At 46.1% G+C, this 16,665-nt stretch overlaps 1 protein-coding gene across 1 annotated transcript in view; it reads left to right on the forward strand.

The window, feature by feature from the left end:
• Positions 1-10,153: 10,153 nt before the first annotated feature.
• The window catches only part of GALNT16 (polypeptide N-acetylgalactosaminyltransferase 16), a 34,873-nt gene continuing 28,361 nt past the window's right edge, over positions 10,154-16,665 (forward strand). Inside the window, exons 1-2 of the mRNA XM_009325581.1 lie at positions 10,154-10,329; positions 13,311-13,409. Of these exons, the coding sequence (XP_009323856.1) occupies positions 10,154-10,329; positions 13,311-13,409 (275 nt within the window). The remainder of the gene's footprint in view (positions 10,330-13,310; positions 13,410-16,665) is intronic.

The following is a 16,665-nucleotide window of genomic DNA, read 5'->3' on the forward strand; positions in this document are numbered from 1 at the left end:
TTGCTGGAAGATGGGGAGAAATTCCCACCTCCTGCTACGGGGCTGGGTTTGTCCCTGGTGGGGGTGTGAAATGTCCCCTTGTCTTCCTGGCACAGCTGTGCATGTGCACAGTATTTCTGTGGAGTGTGAATGTTGGCTAGTTGCAAAACCACACTATTTTATTCTTAATCTTCTAATCTCTGTTTAAAGCTCTAACTCCTGAGGATGAATGATTAAAAAGGTACTTCAACTTCCTTTCTCTAGCCTTAGCAAAAAGCCCTTACAAGCATGATCTTGAAGGCAAAGAAAAGGAGCCCTAAGCTTAATGTAATTAAATATTTTAATGCTTTGGGTGAGTAGTGCCCGCCCCCAGTGCTAGGTGACCTCTGCTCATCTCTTAGGTAACTAGTTCACTGCTGACTATGTTAGCAGCTTATGAGGTCTAAAGTTGCTTTTTCCTTCTCTGTGAAAATATCTGCGGCGGCATCTGTCACTCTAGACAGTTGTGATTCACTGGGAGAAAAGGCTGAATGTAGGTCACTTGAGTTCAAGGGGAATAGATTAGTACATCAGCACAGGAGGCACACACACACAGCGTGTCTGTGCAGACAGCATAGGTGGTGGGGGAGTGGGCATAGAGAGACACAATTTATTTGACTGATATGTTTAATGAAGATCTAGCTCACCCTCATTTGAACTGTCTTATTGACTTCATAGGTGCTACCAGGTAATCGTGAGGGCATCATCTGTCTTGATACAGAATGCTACATGTCAGTCTGTCATGATACAGATATAAATCAGGGTTCAGGTAATGCCTAAATGGCCACTCAGCATCTAACACTTAGAAGACAAATAACAAATCATTGTTCTTTTCTCTTCTTTGTTTTAGTAATTCAAAATCACTTGGAAACCAGGGACATTCTTTACATGTTTAAATGTCTACAAAGACCCAGATATTTTTCCAAAAGAAAAAATGCAGCTTCCTATAGTGCCTTTTTTATTCTGAAGGACCTCAAAACACACTTTCATAAACTGTGTGTGTATAACCTTTAGCAGAGCAGTATTCCTATATATGGTAAGTAACCTAGATGGCTTTTGCTAAGGAGGTTTGCTATGTGATACTAAACAGATGTCTGAATGCAGACAGCTTCGCGTCCATGTGACAGTCATGTCTCTGTTCAAAACCTTCATTCCCAGAGGCACTGTGTCCCCAGCTACCCATTGAGATTTCTTTCTGACAATGCTGCTGTTTTGGTGAGGATGCCAGCATGAACTGCCTAGTCCCTTAGGTATTCAAAGAGTGTGCTCTCATGTCTGTCTTCTCCCTGACAGCAGATGTTGTCGTGGATATTTACGGATAGAGAGAGGTGTGCTTGGAAAACAAGTGGTGTTTCAGGGAAAAACAACCCCACAGACCTCACACCTCTCTCATGCTGGTACTCAGTAATTTTGAAGACCATCCACTCATTATTTTGCAGAGTTTTCTCCGCATTGTTTTTCTCCTGGAGAGAAATATAAAAGCATAAAGGTTTCTATGAGCAAAAATGGCAGTGTTCATGTCATAACAAAATTTGCCAAATAGAGGAAAAATGGCTTTACTCCAGGGAATGAGATGAAGATCAAATGAACATAGAAGCCAGATGTATGTGTGTCTGGACATGTGGGTGTTTATATGAAATCAATGTATGTGACTGTCATAAATATATTAAAAACAAAAATTGTAATATAATTTTTCAATTTTGCATAAAGGACATCTGTGTGCATTAGACTTCAAACTGAGGGAAGAAATAGGCCTTGGCACTAACTGCTTCACCTCATCTGGGGTCTGGATTTCCACAGTTCTGAGCAGCCTCATTTCCTCCGAGCTGTTTGGAAAAGAGTGCCCTCGGGCATCTATCATTGAAGCCCTTTTGGCTTCCACTGCTTTGCTTTCTTCAACACTCCTAAAAACAAAAGACTATAAGGATGCCCCACGGCACCATGTCCCCTCCCTCCAGTTACGGGCAGTTCCTCCTTCCTGCCTCTGGGCAATTGGGCCAGAAAACTTTGCAGGATCCAGCCCTTGCTAACTGCTTAAGGTCTATTCAGGATTACATATCTGGGTCAGAGATGGACATACTTTATAGAAGTCATCTCCTACTGTATGTTTTATCTATGTAAGCTGTATCTGTCTTGGCCAGCAGTAGAGCATGATAACCGATAGTATTGTGCATCTGTCACATGTGAAGTTGTATAATAAATTCCAGCTTCTCAGGTTGTCATCCTACAATGAATATACATCTGGACTGTATTCAGAGGGAAATCCAAGTTGGCATGATTTATCCATGGACTGCTAATCTACATGGGGGCGGAGAGGGGTTAATTCGTGCTGAAGCCAGTCACTGCATGTGAAAGTGACTTGTTTGCATGCAGTATGATGCTGAGCTCATATAAACCAGCATGGCAGCGAGTACCCTGCACTCTTTAGGGCTGCTGTCTGCAAAACAAATGAGACTGATGTGTGCTGTAGTGCTGGCGCTTGTGCACTGTGTGTTACTTTTGGCTGTCCTCCAGTGGTCAACCCATGCTGCTTTGCATACCTTTGGGACCTGGGCAAAGTGATCCAGATGTGCTTCCTGGAAGCATCCCTCCCTTCTGTAGACAAGGACATGCAGGATCAAGATGAGATATCACAAGAAGGATGCTTCTCCACAGAGTCCCTAAAGGGGATGGCTAAGTAGGATCATTACCCAGAGGCCACATGGCTGCCTCGGAAGCAAGATTGTGAGTTCTTAGACATGAAAGCCAGGAATTGGGACCATGGTAGGACAGACACCACCTTTCTATATGCTGAGAAGTTGGATGAGGGTAGTTGTGTGTAAAGCTATCAGAGAACCACTGCTTGTGATAGACAGAGGTAGTAACTTAATTGCTCTTGGGGTTTTTTTGCTGCTCCCCCTGTAAACTTCCCACACACTGTTTTCCTCTATTGCGTTGCCTACTTTCTTCCCCAAAACTGCCCAAAAGACCAGCTTGTCAAACCATGGCAAGTCTGCTTGAAAGGTAGTGGCCAAGCCTTGTTTATCAACACACTGTTGTGACCTGTAAGTCAGCAACATCCTATTTCTAAACTCTTCAGACTAGCAATCCATGTCTGCTTGTGACAGACATCATAGGAGAGTGTGATGTTCACCTCATCCAGGCTGTAGGCAATAACATGGAAAACACTGCGCCATCTTCTCTGTTTCTTGGAGGAGGCTCTGAAAGTAGCATCTAAAAATTGATGGATGTGGGGAGAACATTGCTGTGGCAACCAAACACAGAAAAATGATTGCTTCTCCTTTCTTGCCTTATACAGGATTTCCACCTTTTCAGGCCAGATGCTTGAGGACACTTTCCTTGTCAACAGCTCAATGTCTGGCAAAACTATGAGGGAAGAAGAGAAGAACAAAATAGAAAATGTTTGGTGGAATCCCATGACTTCCTAGCCATGAGGCAGGGATGGAGAGAAAGGGTTTCTCAGGTCTAAAACAGAAGAGAGCAGAGATGCAGTCTTGCAGAGCTGGCAGAGAATTGCCTCTGCATGCACGGAAGGCAATAAATGCCAGGAGACAGTGGAAAAGAATAGGGAGGTGGAACGGCACCTTGGGCAAGCAGCGGTGCTGGAAAGCAAGCCCCAGCAGACTTTCCCTGCTTCTCACTCCCACCATCCCTTGGCGACTACAACTCTGTCACAGGGCCTGGAGAAACCCTGTGAGCTGGGAACCATGGCCTCTGCTCAGAGGGCATTGAAAATAGCCTCTGCTGGAGGCACACCACTGGTGTCTCAAGCTCAATTTGGAACTGGCAGCAGGCCTCAAGATTGTCCAATGTTGATGGCAGTAGAAAATCTCTTGTGACCAATTAGTTGGTGTGGGAGCTGATCAGTTCAACTTGCTTTACTGCTTCCATTCTGTTACTCCAGTTTGTGCAAGCTACAAACAAAACATTCAAATCGGTCTCCGAGCTCCTCTGTCAACACTTGCACTTCTCAAAGAACAGAGATGGTTCTACTTAACTGTGGTAATTTTTATTAATGTTTCATAACAGAAGTTCTGTAAGAGCATGGTTCCTAAACCACATTTTAAATGCTTTACACAGTTAAACAAAGCATGAATAAAATAGGGCCTGTGCTGTCAGGCACGGCCTTTTCTCTTAAAGTCTTTTGAGGAATTTTTCAGAGAAGTATACGGACTATTTCATGAGACATAACAAGAGCCATGTGCACACTGGGATTCCTAAACCCAACTGGAAATGCAACACACCCTCTAAAACAAATGCTCTTGGCAACATGCATTCAAGAGACAGTATCTTGCAGGTTCAGCCCATCAAGAGTAGCTTGTTCCCTGGGCAAGCAGGATCTCCTGGGAATTTCCTGGGAGGTGTTGCAGCTCTCGGTCCTCCCCTGTCTGTGCTCTGTGCCATTTGTAGCCCATCCGTGTGCCAGCATACGGGTTACAGAGCTGAGCAGCACCTGTCTCTAGCATTCCTAAGCACTGCTGTGCTCCCAGCATCTGATTGCTGGTGGTGGTGCTGTGCTGTGCTGTCCTCTCTCGGGCTTGTCTTCAGGTCACTGGGACAGCGTATGGAGCAAGTGGAGTGAGCCCACCGAGAAAAATTTCACACTGTATGGGCCCCAGCAGGTCCACTGTGGTTTACAGAGGTGAGTCGGTCCTGGACTTTGCTCTGAGGGAAGAGGATTTGCTCAGACAGCAAGTCTGTATCTCAACCCAATGGGCTGAAGCAGGCTTTAAACCAGTTCAGAGGGGAAACCTCTGCTGAGGGGTGTTGGACCTGCAGGGCTGGTGGGAGGGAGGTGCTGGCAGGGTTGGGGATCATGGCAGTGGCAGTATGTGAAGCTGCAGCAACAGGATAAATCAAAGGGGGACCTCAAGTGGGAGGAAAGTTTGGTGAGGTTGTTACTCCCTGGCTTGCTTTATGTTCATATTCATCAGCTAGACCTTCCTGGTCAGTTAGTTCTTCCAGGGAAAGACACGGGGGATGGCTTTGTGGTTGATGCTTTTCTGTCCTGGGATTTGACAGAGCTGACACAATCATGAAAATGAGCTTAAAACAAAAGAGAAAGATGGCAGCCCCCTGCTCCATTTGTTGTACTAGCACTAAACACTTGTAAGAAAGATAGACAAAAGCTGCAAAGCATACGTCCTGTCATATAAAACTGCTGTTGGGCTAATTTCACAGTAACTGTAAAATGATTAATTGCACTTACCTTTGAGAGTTTTGCATACCTTACTCTACTTAAGAAATGATTCCTCATGACCCCTGGAGTATGGTTATCCTTTTTGAATTTGGCCAAGCCTGCTGTTATAAAAAAATACCTTGGGACCCTGAAGTACCCAGCTGCTATTTGCACGATGTTGGAGCTGACATGCCTGTGTCTGGCGGCAGACAGTGACAATGCATGGAGGTGAGTGGCACTGTCTGTATTATGGTCTTGCTATTTTACAGGTGATCAGGCCTAGAGGAATATCACTATGCTAGTCAAGAAATGAGGCTCCCAAGTTTTCATAGATGTGCATGGCGTTAATTCCTTCCCCTTAATCCCTTGCTTATGAAGTTAATTTCGGTACTTAAGCACTTTCTGGTCTCTTGAACCATGTCAAAACACAAATAAGAATGTGCTTTCAACAGCAGAAGAGCAACTCAGTCCATTCTGTCACAGAAAGGGAAAAGCGTATGTGAAAATGAGAAATGGTGAAATGAGATTAGAAGATTTACAGTATTTCCTGAAATTTTGGTATGTGAATTATGTTGGATGTCTCAGCAATGTTTGGGACAAACCTTAATTTGTGCAAACTACTTTTCTAATCCCTAGTCTAGATACTCACATTTCCAGTGCCTATTCATCTTTATTTCTGTTTTCATCTAGCAAATTTTTTTGGTCTGTCACAGAGCATCAGTCAGAAGGAACTGTGCTCTTCTGCTCCCATAACTCCCACTTGTAGTTCCAGCCTCAAGCACGGGGATACAGGGTGTGTAACTACATAGAGAACTTACGGGTATGAACTGTCCTGTTGATGTGGTAAAAGTCTTGACTCTGCACTCAGCTGTACATACCGTGCCTTTAATATACCCAAAGCTCGTATGTGTTTATATGGACTTCCTCCGGAAGTGAGAGGTGTTAATGTGAAAAGAGGAAAGAGGCGGTGGACGTCAGTCTGCCCTCCTCAGAGCGTTTGGCGGGGGACTGACTACTTATTTCATAGAGAACCTGTGCTGCTCCTGTCAAGTATGTTTTGAATTAAGTGATAAATGTCCTGTAGCCAAACATCTATATTCTAAGGAAAATAATCTGATAAAGTCAGATCCAAGCAAGTCAGTCCTTAAAGATAAGCTTTATACTCGCTTTGTCAGGCTTGTTCATAGCTGTCTGGGCTCCACTCAGGACGGTGTTTGCTCTCCTCTCTTAATCTGACTTTGCTGTTGTGTGGTTTGTAATGAGCCGTAACATCTAGGGCTTTTCTGAGGAGCTTCTACCTTGCTGCTTCTGCCACGTTTTGTATTAGCACAGACCTGATGAACTGTAGAGGTCTGCGGTGCCCTTATTGAATTGCATTTATTGTTTTCAAACATTTTTTTTCCATGTGTTGAGATAATTTTGAATTCTAATTCTGCTCCCCAATGTGTCTGACATTTTTGCTGAATTTCCTATGGATTTGACAAACATACATACTCTGTCTCAATATCCACCACACAGCCGCTCGCTCACTCCCCGCCGGTGGGATGGGGGAGAGAATCAGAAGAGTAAAAGTGAGAAAACTCATGGGGTGAGATAAGGACAATTTAATAAGTAAAGCGAAAGCCATGCACACAAGCAAAGCAAAACAAGGAATTCATTCACTACTTCCCATGGGCAGGCAGGTGTTCAGCCATCTCCAGGAAAGCAGGGCTCCCTCACGCGTAATGGTTACTTGGGAAGACAAACGCCATCACTCCAAACGTCCCCCCCCTCCTTCTTCTTCCCCCAGTTTATGTACTGAGCATGATGTCACATGGTGTGGAATATCCCTTTGGCCAGTTTGGGCCAGCTGTCCTGGCTGTGCCCCCTCCCAGCTTCTTGTGCACCCCCAGCCTTCTCAGTCGGTAGAGCATGGGAAGCTGAAAAGTCCTTGACTAGTGTAAGCATTACCTAGCAACAACTAAAACATCGGTGTGTTATCAACATTGTTCTCACCCTAAATCCAAAACACAGCACTGTACCAGCTACTAGGAAGAAAATTAACTCTATCCCAGCCGAAACCAGGACACTGTTGATTAGCTGTCTTTCTGGAAGCTGAAGCTAGGCTCTCTGAGCTATCATCCCCTGAATCCTCCCTTTTCCCTGTTTGCCGAGAGCACAGAGATACTGGCTGAGATAAAAATGAGAAATATTAATGGGCCTTCCTGTCCCTGGCTACTCCCCAGGGCTCCCCCGACCCTGCCCATGGCCCAGGACCCCATGTCAGCTCCCCGGGGCTCCCTCCACCCTGCCTATGACCCAGGACCCCAGGGGCTGTCAGCCCCTGCCCCAGCGACACTGCAGCAGGGCCAGTCTCCAGCTCCCCACGGCCCTGCTCTGCCCGACCATGGGCCCTGCCAAGGTGGGCCCACGGCCTAGCCCGTCCCCAGAGAGATGCCCGATGCCCAGGGCTGGTGCTGTCCCAGTGCCCCCTGGCTGCCCACTCCTGGCTGGGGCATGGGATGATCCCTGGCTGCCAGGCGCTGCCCTGAGCCTCGCCGTGGGGAGCCCCGGCCCTCACGGTGCCCTGACAAAATGGCTCCTGAAGACTTGTTGCCGCTTCCAGCGTTTTGCAAGACGTTGCTGGCAATATAAACCAAAATGAGCTGTTGCTTTTCCAGGGCTTGGGGAGACAGAGATAAGTAGCAAAGGGCAAGTGAGTGACCACAAAATATTTAAAGGTGTGTGATAAGCTGGGCTTTTGCTACAAATCAGTGTTGTTTTCTAGGGCAAAAGGAAAAAGAGAAATGGAAGCTAAGTTTGACAAAACTCCTAGTATGAATTAAAGGAGGAAAACATTTCAATTTTTAGAGGTATGAAAGTAATTGTTTTCCTCGTCGCACTGAAAATATGATTTCAAGGGAGAGTCTAGGCAGCAGGTTGTGAAGTCAGCCGTACAGATAACTGAGCCATTGCCCTAACCCAGTGACAAGCCCAGCCGGTGCTGCAGCGGCGGGCACTGCGAGGGGCGGCAGGGGGATGACGGCATCCCTCACGGAGGGGCGGCAGGGCAGGGTGCTCACTGCCTGGAGGGGCGGAATGGAGGCAGACATCTGCCGAAGTGTGCCTATGCGAGTGCTGCATTAGGGTAAATCCATGGGCAGCAGCTTGGTTGTGCAGTGGTTGAATAAGTTTCTTTGTGTTGAAAATAGCGGCGCTTTTTTTTTTCCTATGAGAAGACATTTCCCTCATTTTTGTATGGTAAGAAAGGGAAATCTGAGCATCGGGCTGACCTTGGCTGTATTTGGCATAATTTTGCCGTCCTTCAGTTTTTTTTCACTTCATTCAACTTCTCTCCAAATTTAATAGTCCTAACCTTTAATTTCTCTTCATCCTCCAGTAGCTTCCTTCCAGAGACCAGGTTGACAAAACTTGCACTCTGGCCACGGCTGCTGAGCTGTCACTGATTTCGTATAACAGTGTTCACGATGGTTTCAGTTTTCTCTGTCCTGTTCGCAGTGCACTCGATTTGCTATATTTCCCATCTCGGCAGGCCAAGTGCAGGATTTCATTGAGCTGTCCACAGGGACACTCAGATCCGTAACCCGAGTGGTCATGGTTCGTTTGAAATCCATCAATGTGCATGAGTAGTTCAATTTGTTTCTTCTAATATTCATTAACTTGCACTTGTCTATGCTGAATTTCATTTGCCATCGTCTTACCCAACTGTCTGGTTCTCTTAGGGCTGTCTGCACTGCAGGGTAGCCCTTCTCAGAGAAAGGTGCAGAGGTGTTTGTTCTTCTAAGTGCTCTCCTGCTTCAGGAATTTGCCGTGGTGCTGTGTCTCATGTTTCCCGATCCGTTTAGATGGCTCAACCAAAACACTGTGCGATATTGGGGACCAGTCCATGGCCTCTTGCCCTCTAAAACTCCTAAAAGGAGCCTTATAGCAGAGGGAGAAATGTGATCAAGCCTAGTATTAGAGGGTATCCAAACTATTTTACAGAGAAGTATCTCAAGATCTGGGGATTGTCCAGCGCTTTGGATGAGATGTGGATGTGCCAGAATCTGCCTTTTCCAGCAGTTTTAGGGAGCTCCAGCACTCCTTCGTACAAGGCTGGGAGCTTTTTATGGCTTCTTCATGATCTGGTCTAGCAAATGGCTACCATAGACAATTTGTTAAACTTTTATTGTATAAACAATCCTGATTGCTTTATAAGCTGATATTTTACAGTTTCTAGGTTGTTTCCAACCAAAATCTCATATCTAAGAGTTCAGCATGGGCTAGAACTGTGCCTGTCCTCCCTCCCAGTGGCCCTAGTGAATGGTCTTCAGGTGCTGGCATTGCACTGACTCTGTGGCCTAGGAAAGCTAGAGGAAAATTAGGAGAGGAGAAGGATGGTCCAGGCTCTTGTGTGGGACTGGGGACAGTCACATGCAGCTTCCAACTTTATCACGGACTTCTGTGAGACTGGGCAAAGCTGGGCAGGGCACAGCAGGCAACCTGTTAAATCAGCTGCCTCTGTGTTTGTATGCAATAGCGATTGCCGAAAGGCTGAAACTGTTTTTCCTCAAAATACTGTGTTTCAGCCACATTGGCTGGAGGCTGCTTTCAAACCCGCATTGCCTGGAAGGGTTTCCAAATGCCTGCAGTCTTGCATGTTCTGCGTAACAAGTGCTAAAGGGAATTTGGCTCTGCCTGTGCTATCAGGAACAACAGCTTTCATCCCAAGCTCAGTTGGTAAGGATAGCAAGGCCTGCAATTTTCCTCAGAGAAGGCAATTGTAACACTGTATCTGTGAGGGTTTCCTGCTTTCCTTTCCAAGCTCTTGCCTGTCCTGCCTTCCCCCATACCTGAGCCACTTCCAGATGTGTGACAAACAACCTGCCTTAACATACGTGTGTCTGAACTTATTACCTGTGTCTAAACATGAGTCAGCTGCTCTCCCTGATGCTCTGATGCTTGTCTCTGCTCTAGATGACAAGGGCTCCCCAAGGAGAGAAGAACAGCCGGAGGGGTTTTGACGAAAAGGCTTACTTGTCCTCAAAGCTGCTGAAGGCCGGAGAAGACCCCTACCGCCAGCATGCTTTTAATCAGCTAGAGAGCGACAAACTCAGCAGCGATCGGCCCATTCGGGACACCAGGCACTACAGGTACTGTGCAGCCCTTGCTCCAAGCCATGGCTGCTGCTTGGTGTGGGGAGCCCACTGCCCTCCTGCCATCGTTCTGCAATGTTGGCAAAGGATGGTTTGGATTTTTCTTTGCCAGCATTGGTCTGTTACTTCACTGTATTTCATGGTTAATCTGGAAATGTCTCATATGTGCAGAGACCCTTGACTAATTCAGCCCCAGCTTGTTGCTTTTCTAGCATCTCTTCTCCCAGGTCCAAGTACCATCTTGTTGTTTCAGCACAGCCCCTCCATTGGAGCTCAAATTGCTCATCTGACTGTTGTTTTTTGCACAACTCCCCTCATACTCACTCATGGCTTCTCTCAGCAACCCTCTGTCCTGGCCGTAAGCTACGCCATTGTTGCAGCCTTGCTTTAGGCTGCTGTTCCTCACCTGCTGTGCCCTGGCTGTCTGAAGCTGGTTTGGTGCCTTCTCTCCAGCCTGAGCATTACGGTTTGGATGAAGGCTCCTGGGGTGGGGATGAAACTAAAGTGTGAATACAGTGAATATTTCATGGCTTGCAAAGTGCTTATCGTTCTGTCCTTGTTTCGCTGGGCGTCAATTTATTCTGCTGACTAAACTAATCTTTAAATTGCTAATAGTGCTCAGGTAACTCTTTTGTAGTTTCTGGAGTACAAAAAGATAATGATGTACCTTGAAAACTGTAGGTTCGATAGTAATAGGATAGTGTAAAACAGCCTACTTCAAAGGATTAAAAATAGAAGCAACCTAACCATGTCTGAAATGCTTGTCTATCTGGGCTGGAACCTAGACCCTACCTAGGGTTGCAAAGCAACACTTCACAGCTGCTGGGAATGGGAAACCAGGCATCTAACTTGATGGAAACTGTGAAAGGGATATCAGGAGACATGGAGCTCTTTGAGCCTGCCAGCACTGACAGCCATCAGGGTGCTTTGTGAATGCAAGCAGTTGGGACTTTGGTTGTGAGATGAAAATCTTGTGCTCCTGTTCCCTGGCATAGTACTTGGGATTGGCTTTCTAGTGACTCGGAGGCAGAGGTGCCATGTCCTGCGTTACTGACAAGTCTCCCAGCCATGCAGAATTGCTGTTTTCTGTTAATCTACTGTCATGTTCTGGCCTACAAATAGCTCACTTCAAAGGTGAATTATTGTTTATTTTGGTCTGTGGTAGCATGCAGAGCATGCTTTTTGTGAAGAGCCTCATCTGTGCACTTCAATCTGAAGAACAACATATATGTGATTTCCTGGAAATGTATGGCCATTTCAGCCCCAGCTTTGCAAGGGTTCCCTTCAGCAATGGGGAGTCCAAAGCAGTGTATAATCAGAGCAGATAAACCTATTTCCATGTTCCTTCCCTTTGCAGAGGTGCCCGTTTAAGAATGAGGAAGCTGTTTTTGAGTACCTTGTCTTGTAGCATTATTGGAATGGTTGCTGAGATGGCAACCTAGGATGAGGACTTATTTCAGCTGTTACAAGTTAGATGTGGTTTGAGGAAAGTCCATTCTTGTGTCACAAATGGACCTGGCTCTCTGTTTAAGGACTGGGGAGTCAATAGGTCACTAACAACGTCACTTTTTCTTCAGGCACCCAAGCAGAGCTTGGGCATACTTGACTCCACATTCTACAAGCTCCTTCTGACCTAGCATGTAGCTGTTTTTTTGATCCAAAGCAAAGAGAGGGCCAACTTTTGAGCACAAACTTTGTCCTTGTCCTCTGTGATGCTGTAATAATGCTGAGATCTTGGGAAGACTTCCCCAAACAACACATACACCAATCTCTGCTGCTTTTTCACTTCTTGATGCCTTAATACATTTTATATGCATTACATCATGGAGTTATTTTGAAACAATAATAAATGTGGTATGTCTCCTGTCTGGTCTCAGGTTTTCCACTTTAGTCTTTATCAAGGTTTCTTTATATGTTTGAAAATTGCTGTAAGAAGCTGCTGTCCCCTTAATAAAATATGCAATGAAAAAGTCATAAACCAGTAGGATTGAATGTGATGATAAAAACAGTAACAGTTTAGTAATAGCCATAAAAGAATAGTAAGTAAATGCGGAAGTACCAGTAGTGGCTGTAAGAACTGAATTGTATTCCCTCCCAGGATGAGTTCAGTCTATGCGTGGCCTTGAGTTGTTAAAAACACTAGGCCACAATTTCAGGTGTGGGCTCTTCATCTGGCAGGGAATTAGTGCAGACTGACTGCTGTTTGGCACTGGCTGAAAGGTAAGAAGGTGGACACTCTGGAGGAGCAAATCAGCCCAAACCTGCCATTCCTAGTACCTGCCAGAATTGGATCCAGGATTCACATCTGAGAGTTGTTCTCCTCCAACAATCCTTGTTCTCCACAGGGTATGAGCAGCCCTGGTGCAAGCTGATCCTGAGTTAATCTTTGCTTCTGAGTATGAGAATGAATGTATGTACCTAGCATTACAAAGTCAGATGAGAAGATGGGAGGAATTGCTTTCCATTGCCAGCTGAGGTATTAGTGTTGAACCTCAGCAACTCCCTGATGCAGATCACAGCACTAGCTAGTGTTTTCCTTTCTGTAAAGTCCAATATCCGAAGAATTTGAAAGTGCTTTATACAGTGATGCCTGGGTGTACCAGCTCCATGCATCCTTAGCATGTGCATGTCCTATGCATGAATGAACAAGATTTTACATAATCACAGGTGAATCCAGGGACTAGAGTCCACAATGTTAAACCTTTGTTCCCCATGAAACCCACGTGCCCTCCTCAGCATGCAGCATCATGAGTTTAGGTATCACAGCCTCAAAACTTTGCCTTTCAACAGGCACAGTTCTTTTTAAGCTCTGCCAACCTTGGTGCAGGGGCTGCTGAAGCCTCCTTTGCTGCAGCTCAGCTGTGCTGTTTCTGGTTTTAGCATATTATTCTCTTCTCCTTTAGAAATTCTAGGTACATTGCTGCAGTGGCTGCTGCTGGGTGATGTTTGGCTTACAATTCTGCTCTCCCGTGTTGCAGGTGCACTTCTGTACGCTATGACACAGACTTGCCAGCTACCAGCCTCATCATCACCTTCCACAACGAGGCGCGCTCCACCCTGCTCCGCACGGTGAAGAGGTGAGTTCAGCAAGGGGTGCTGGGCCCAAACGATGGTGCCTGGAAGGGCAGTGGTGGAGGGTTAGGCATTTTCCAGCAGTTAGGCAAGCAGGGTGGCTGCAGTCCCCCAAGTGCTTGTGATCTGCCCTCGAGCCGGCCCACTAGGACAGGTCAGGGGCTTGGATTGGCAGTGTGGGCATATCTTCAAAGACAGAACATATCTGCAGTTAGCTGCTATATAGCCCCCATAGCGGGAATCATTAGCAGCAGGAAAGGGGCTGCTGGGCCTGTGTCCACAGATGGGAACAGGCTGTATGAGCTTAGTTTGGAAGAGTGAGGGGGGACCAAAGGGCACACTATGGGCTGCTAGATGCAACTGAGAGAAGGGGCTTGGGAGGGACTGTGTTTCATAAGCAGGAATAAGCAACCAGCCCCCTGCTAGAGCACATGTTACAGGAGCTGGGGCTGGCTCAGTGAGGGCAGGAGGCACAGTCTTCCAAGCAGAAGGTGATGAACTTGAAGTCTCATGGAGACCGAGCCCTTGCGATCTGAGCAGGTGCTCAGACTCACTTGCTGGTAAACAGTTGCTGAACCTGATGGCCCACCAGATCCTCCCTGGGGCTTTTTGCACAGAACCCGTCTGAACTTGAAGGACACTTGCTATCTTGTACCAGTGTCTCCTCATATCTGAGTATCATCAGCAGTGGCCAAATCTAACCAAGTAAATAGGTGGCATGGTGCCTGTCAGCATCCCAAGCAGACAGGAGCATGCAATTATCTGTACCACAAAGCAATGTTCCAGCTGCTCCTTCCCTTCCCCATCACCCCCGCAGAATCCAGGGAGGCTCTTTTCCTTTTAGTTTTTACACAAAAAATGCCCTCTGCCCTCTCTGACTTATCAAATCATTTCTCAAAGGGTCTCTGAAGCCTGCAAGCAGGTCCAGGAACAGCCTGTGGAGGCTGAAGGAAGAGTGAATTGTCCAGGTAGAAGGTTTAGCTGATAGTATCACTAACAGGAATGCATTATTCATCATCACCACTTCTTCTCCTGTCAGATCCCGTGGGCCTAGAGAAATGTGCTTTGTGAGTAAATAACAGGCTTTTTCAAGTTGGCCTCATGGCTAGGAGGCTGGGTTTCTGTCTGCCAGGTTTTGTGCTATTGTGTTTCCAGAGACCTGTATATATTGCATTAACACATTTTGCCTTTTTACCTCTATCATTTCCTTTTCATTTGAACCATAAAATGAGTTCTACAGAGCCACTGTTCAGAATATGAGCAGATTTGTTTTGAACCATGGTGCTGCTAGGGCAACGGGAGGAGATTTCTGCCGATTACCTCATAGGTCAGACAATAAATGGTTAGGTGCTCAGAAACTGTGGTAGTAGGATCCTTAAGAAAATCTCAAGGCAGCCAATCAAATAGCCAAATGCCATGATAGTTAAAATGAAGAGAAGATGACATTCAGAGCAGCAGTAAAGCACAGAGAGAGAAACTGATATCCAGATCCTATGGAGGTGATGTGTACTAATGAGCAGATGACTGTTGCCAATGCACTAACAGGCCAGGCTTGCTCAAAGCAAGGTCAACTAGAGTAGGTTGCTCAGGGCTGTGCCTGGTCAGTTTTTAGTATCTCCAAGGATGGAGACTCTGCAACCTCTCTGTGCACTCTATTCTCAAGGCTAAACAACGCCAGCTCTTTCAACCTCAACTTTTACTTAATTATAACTCAACTCCCTTAATTATCTTAGTGGTCCTTCATTGGACCTGCTTCAGCATATCCCTCTTTTTCTTGTCCTGGGAAGCCCAGAACTGGACGCAGCACTCAAGATGTGGTATTACCAGTCTCTCAGATGTGGTCTCCTGCAACCCAGAGCCCAAAGACCTTGAAAAATGGGTGACCCATCTGTTCAGACTGGTCCCTGCAACCCTGCTGCCACTGCAGGACTGCTGTTGTGAGGGACTGGCTGCACTCTGCTATGAATGGTGGGGTGGATGGCATTTCCTCCCAGACCTCTGGCTACAGCTGAAGTCTTCATTGCCAGATGGTTTACAGCCAGTCCATGTGATTGATTTACTCCTTGCTTACATCAAATGTCAGAAGTGTCCATGATTTATCCCTGTCTGACGAGGGATCCTGAAGGCTGAATTCTTCTTGGGCTCTACAGTATTTTCAGTGTCACACAACCAAGCATTGGCTAGTAGCCTTGTCTTTGAGGCACGGGAGGTTTGACAATGTACACAGAGGTGAAAGCTCAGGTCATGGCTGTGCTGTTAGAAGAGGCATGGGGCTGAGTCCCACTTGCAGGTTAACACTGATGTTACAGAGGGAGTTGAAGGTTTCACGGTGCTCTTCAAGGCGTCTTCTGTAACCTCAGAGTCCTGTCTTTCAGCAAAATGCATCTGAATGTGCAAGGCTGAATTACTGCTGTTAAGTGTAATTGTCACTCAATTCGCATACACAGTCAGTGCACCAAATGCTATGTAATTACTTTGCAGCATTTTGGGATGTCAAGTATCAAAGGGACAGGACTGTTCTGTTCTGTTTGGTTTATGACCTGGCTGTGAGTCTGCAGAGGACCACAGTCTCTTGGTGATCTTAGCTGCTGACCTGCTTAGCTGCTGACTAGTCAGGCTTGCAGCCTGTCATTATCTCTGTATCCATAAGAGCTTTCTTAAGCCAGGTAGAGCAGGATTATGTAGATAATTAGAATTAACCATTTGAGATGCACATGTTAAAGTTAAATATGATTTCACAGTTATTATGGGCCTCTTCCCAAGTTTAGTTATCATAATTACACTATGGGGATGCTATAAGAGAAGTGGGGGTGGAAGACAACAACTGATGGAAATAAGCAGCACTAAGAGCAAAAATTTATATGGCTGAAAACTTTTTTAGAGGCCCAATCTTTAGAGGTGAGTAGAATATGTACTACCGGTTGAAGCTTTCATACCTGGGGTCTTTGCAAGCCTGGCTGATGAGTGCCTGAATTTGGGCACTCAAAAATCAGCTGCAAAACTTTGGGAAATTCTAGGAAGAAATGTATGGAAAGGGTACTGGGATTGAACTAATCTTCAATTAAAACTAGAGGGAGCCTAAATGCACTCCTCTGAGCCAGATACCATCTTACTATTATCCTGACAGCTCTGCAAGGTAACTCAGCTGAGTGGCAATGCTGGTACCAAAAGGTCTTGGGAAGTGACCCAGGGATGAGACTCCTGCATTACGGTTTATTTCAGGGTGATCTAACCATGGCAGCTGTAGGGGCCAGATCCTGA

This window comes from Pygoscelis adeliae, unplaced genomic scaffold, assembly GCF_000699105.1.
Source record: "Pygoscelis adeliae isolate BGI_AS28 unplaced genomic scaffold, ASM69910v1 Scaffold356, whole genome shotgun sequence".
In the NCBI taxonomy this organism is placed as follows: domain Eukaryota; kingdom Metazoa; phylum Chordata; class Aves; order Sphenisciformes; family Spheniscidae; genus Pygoscelis; species Pygoscelis adeliae.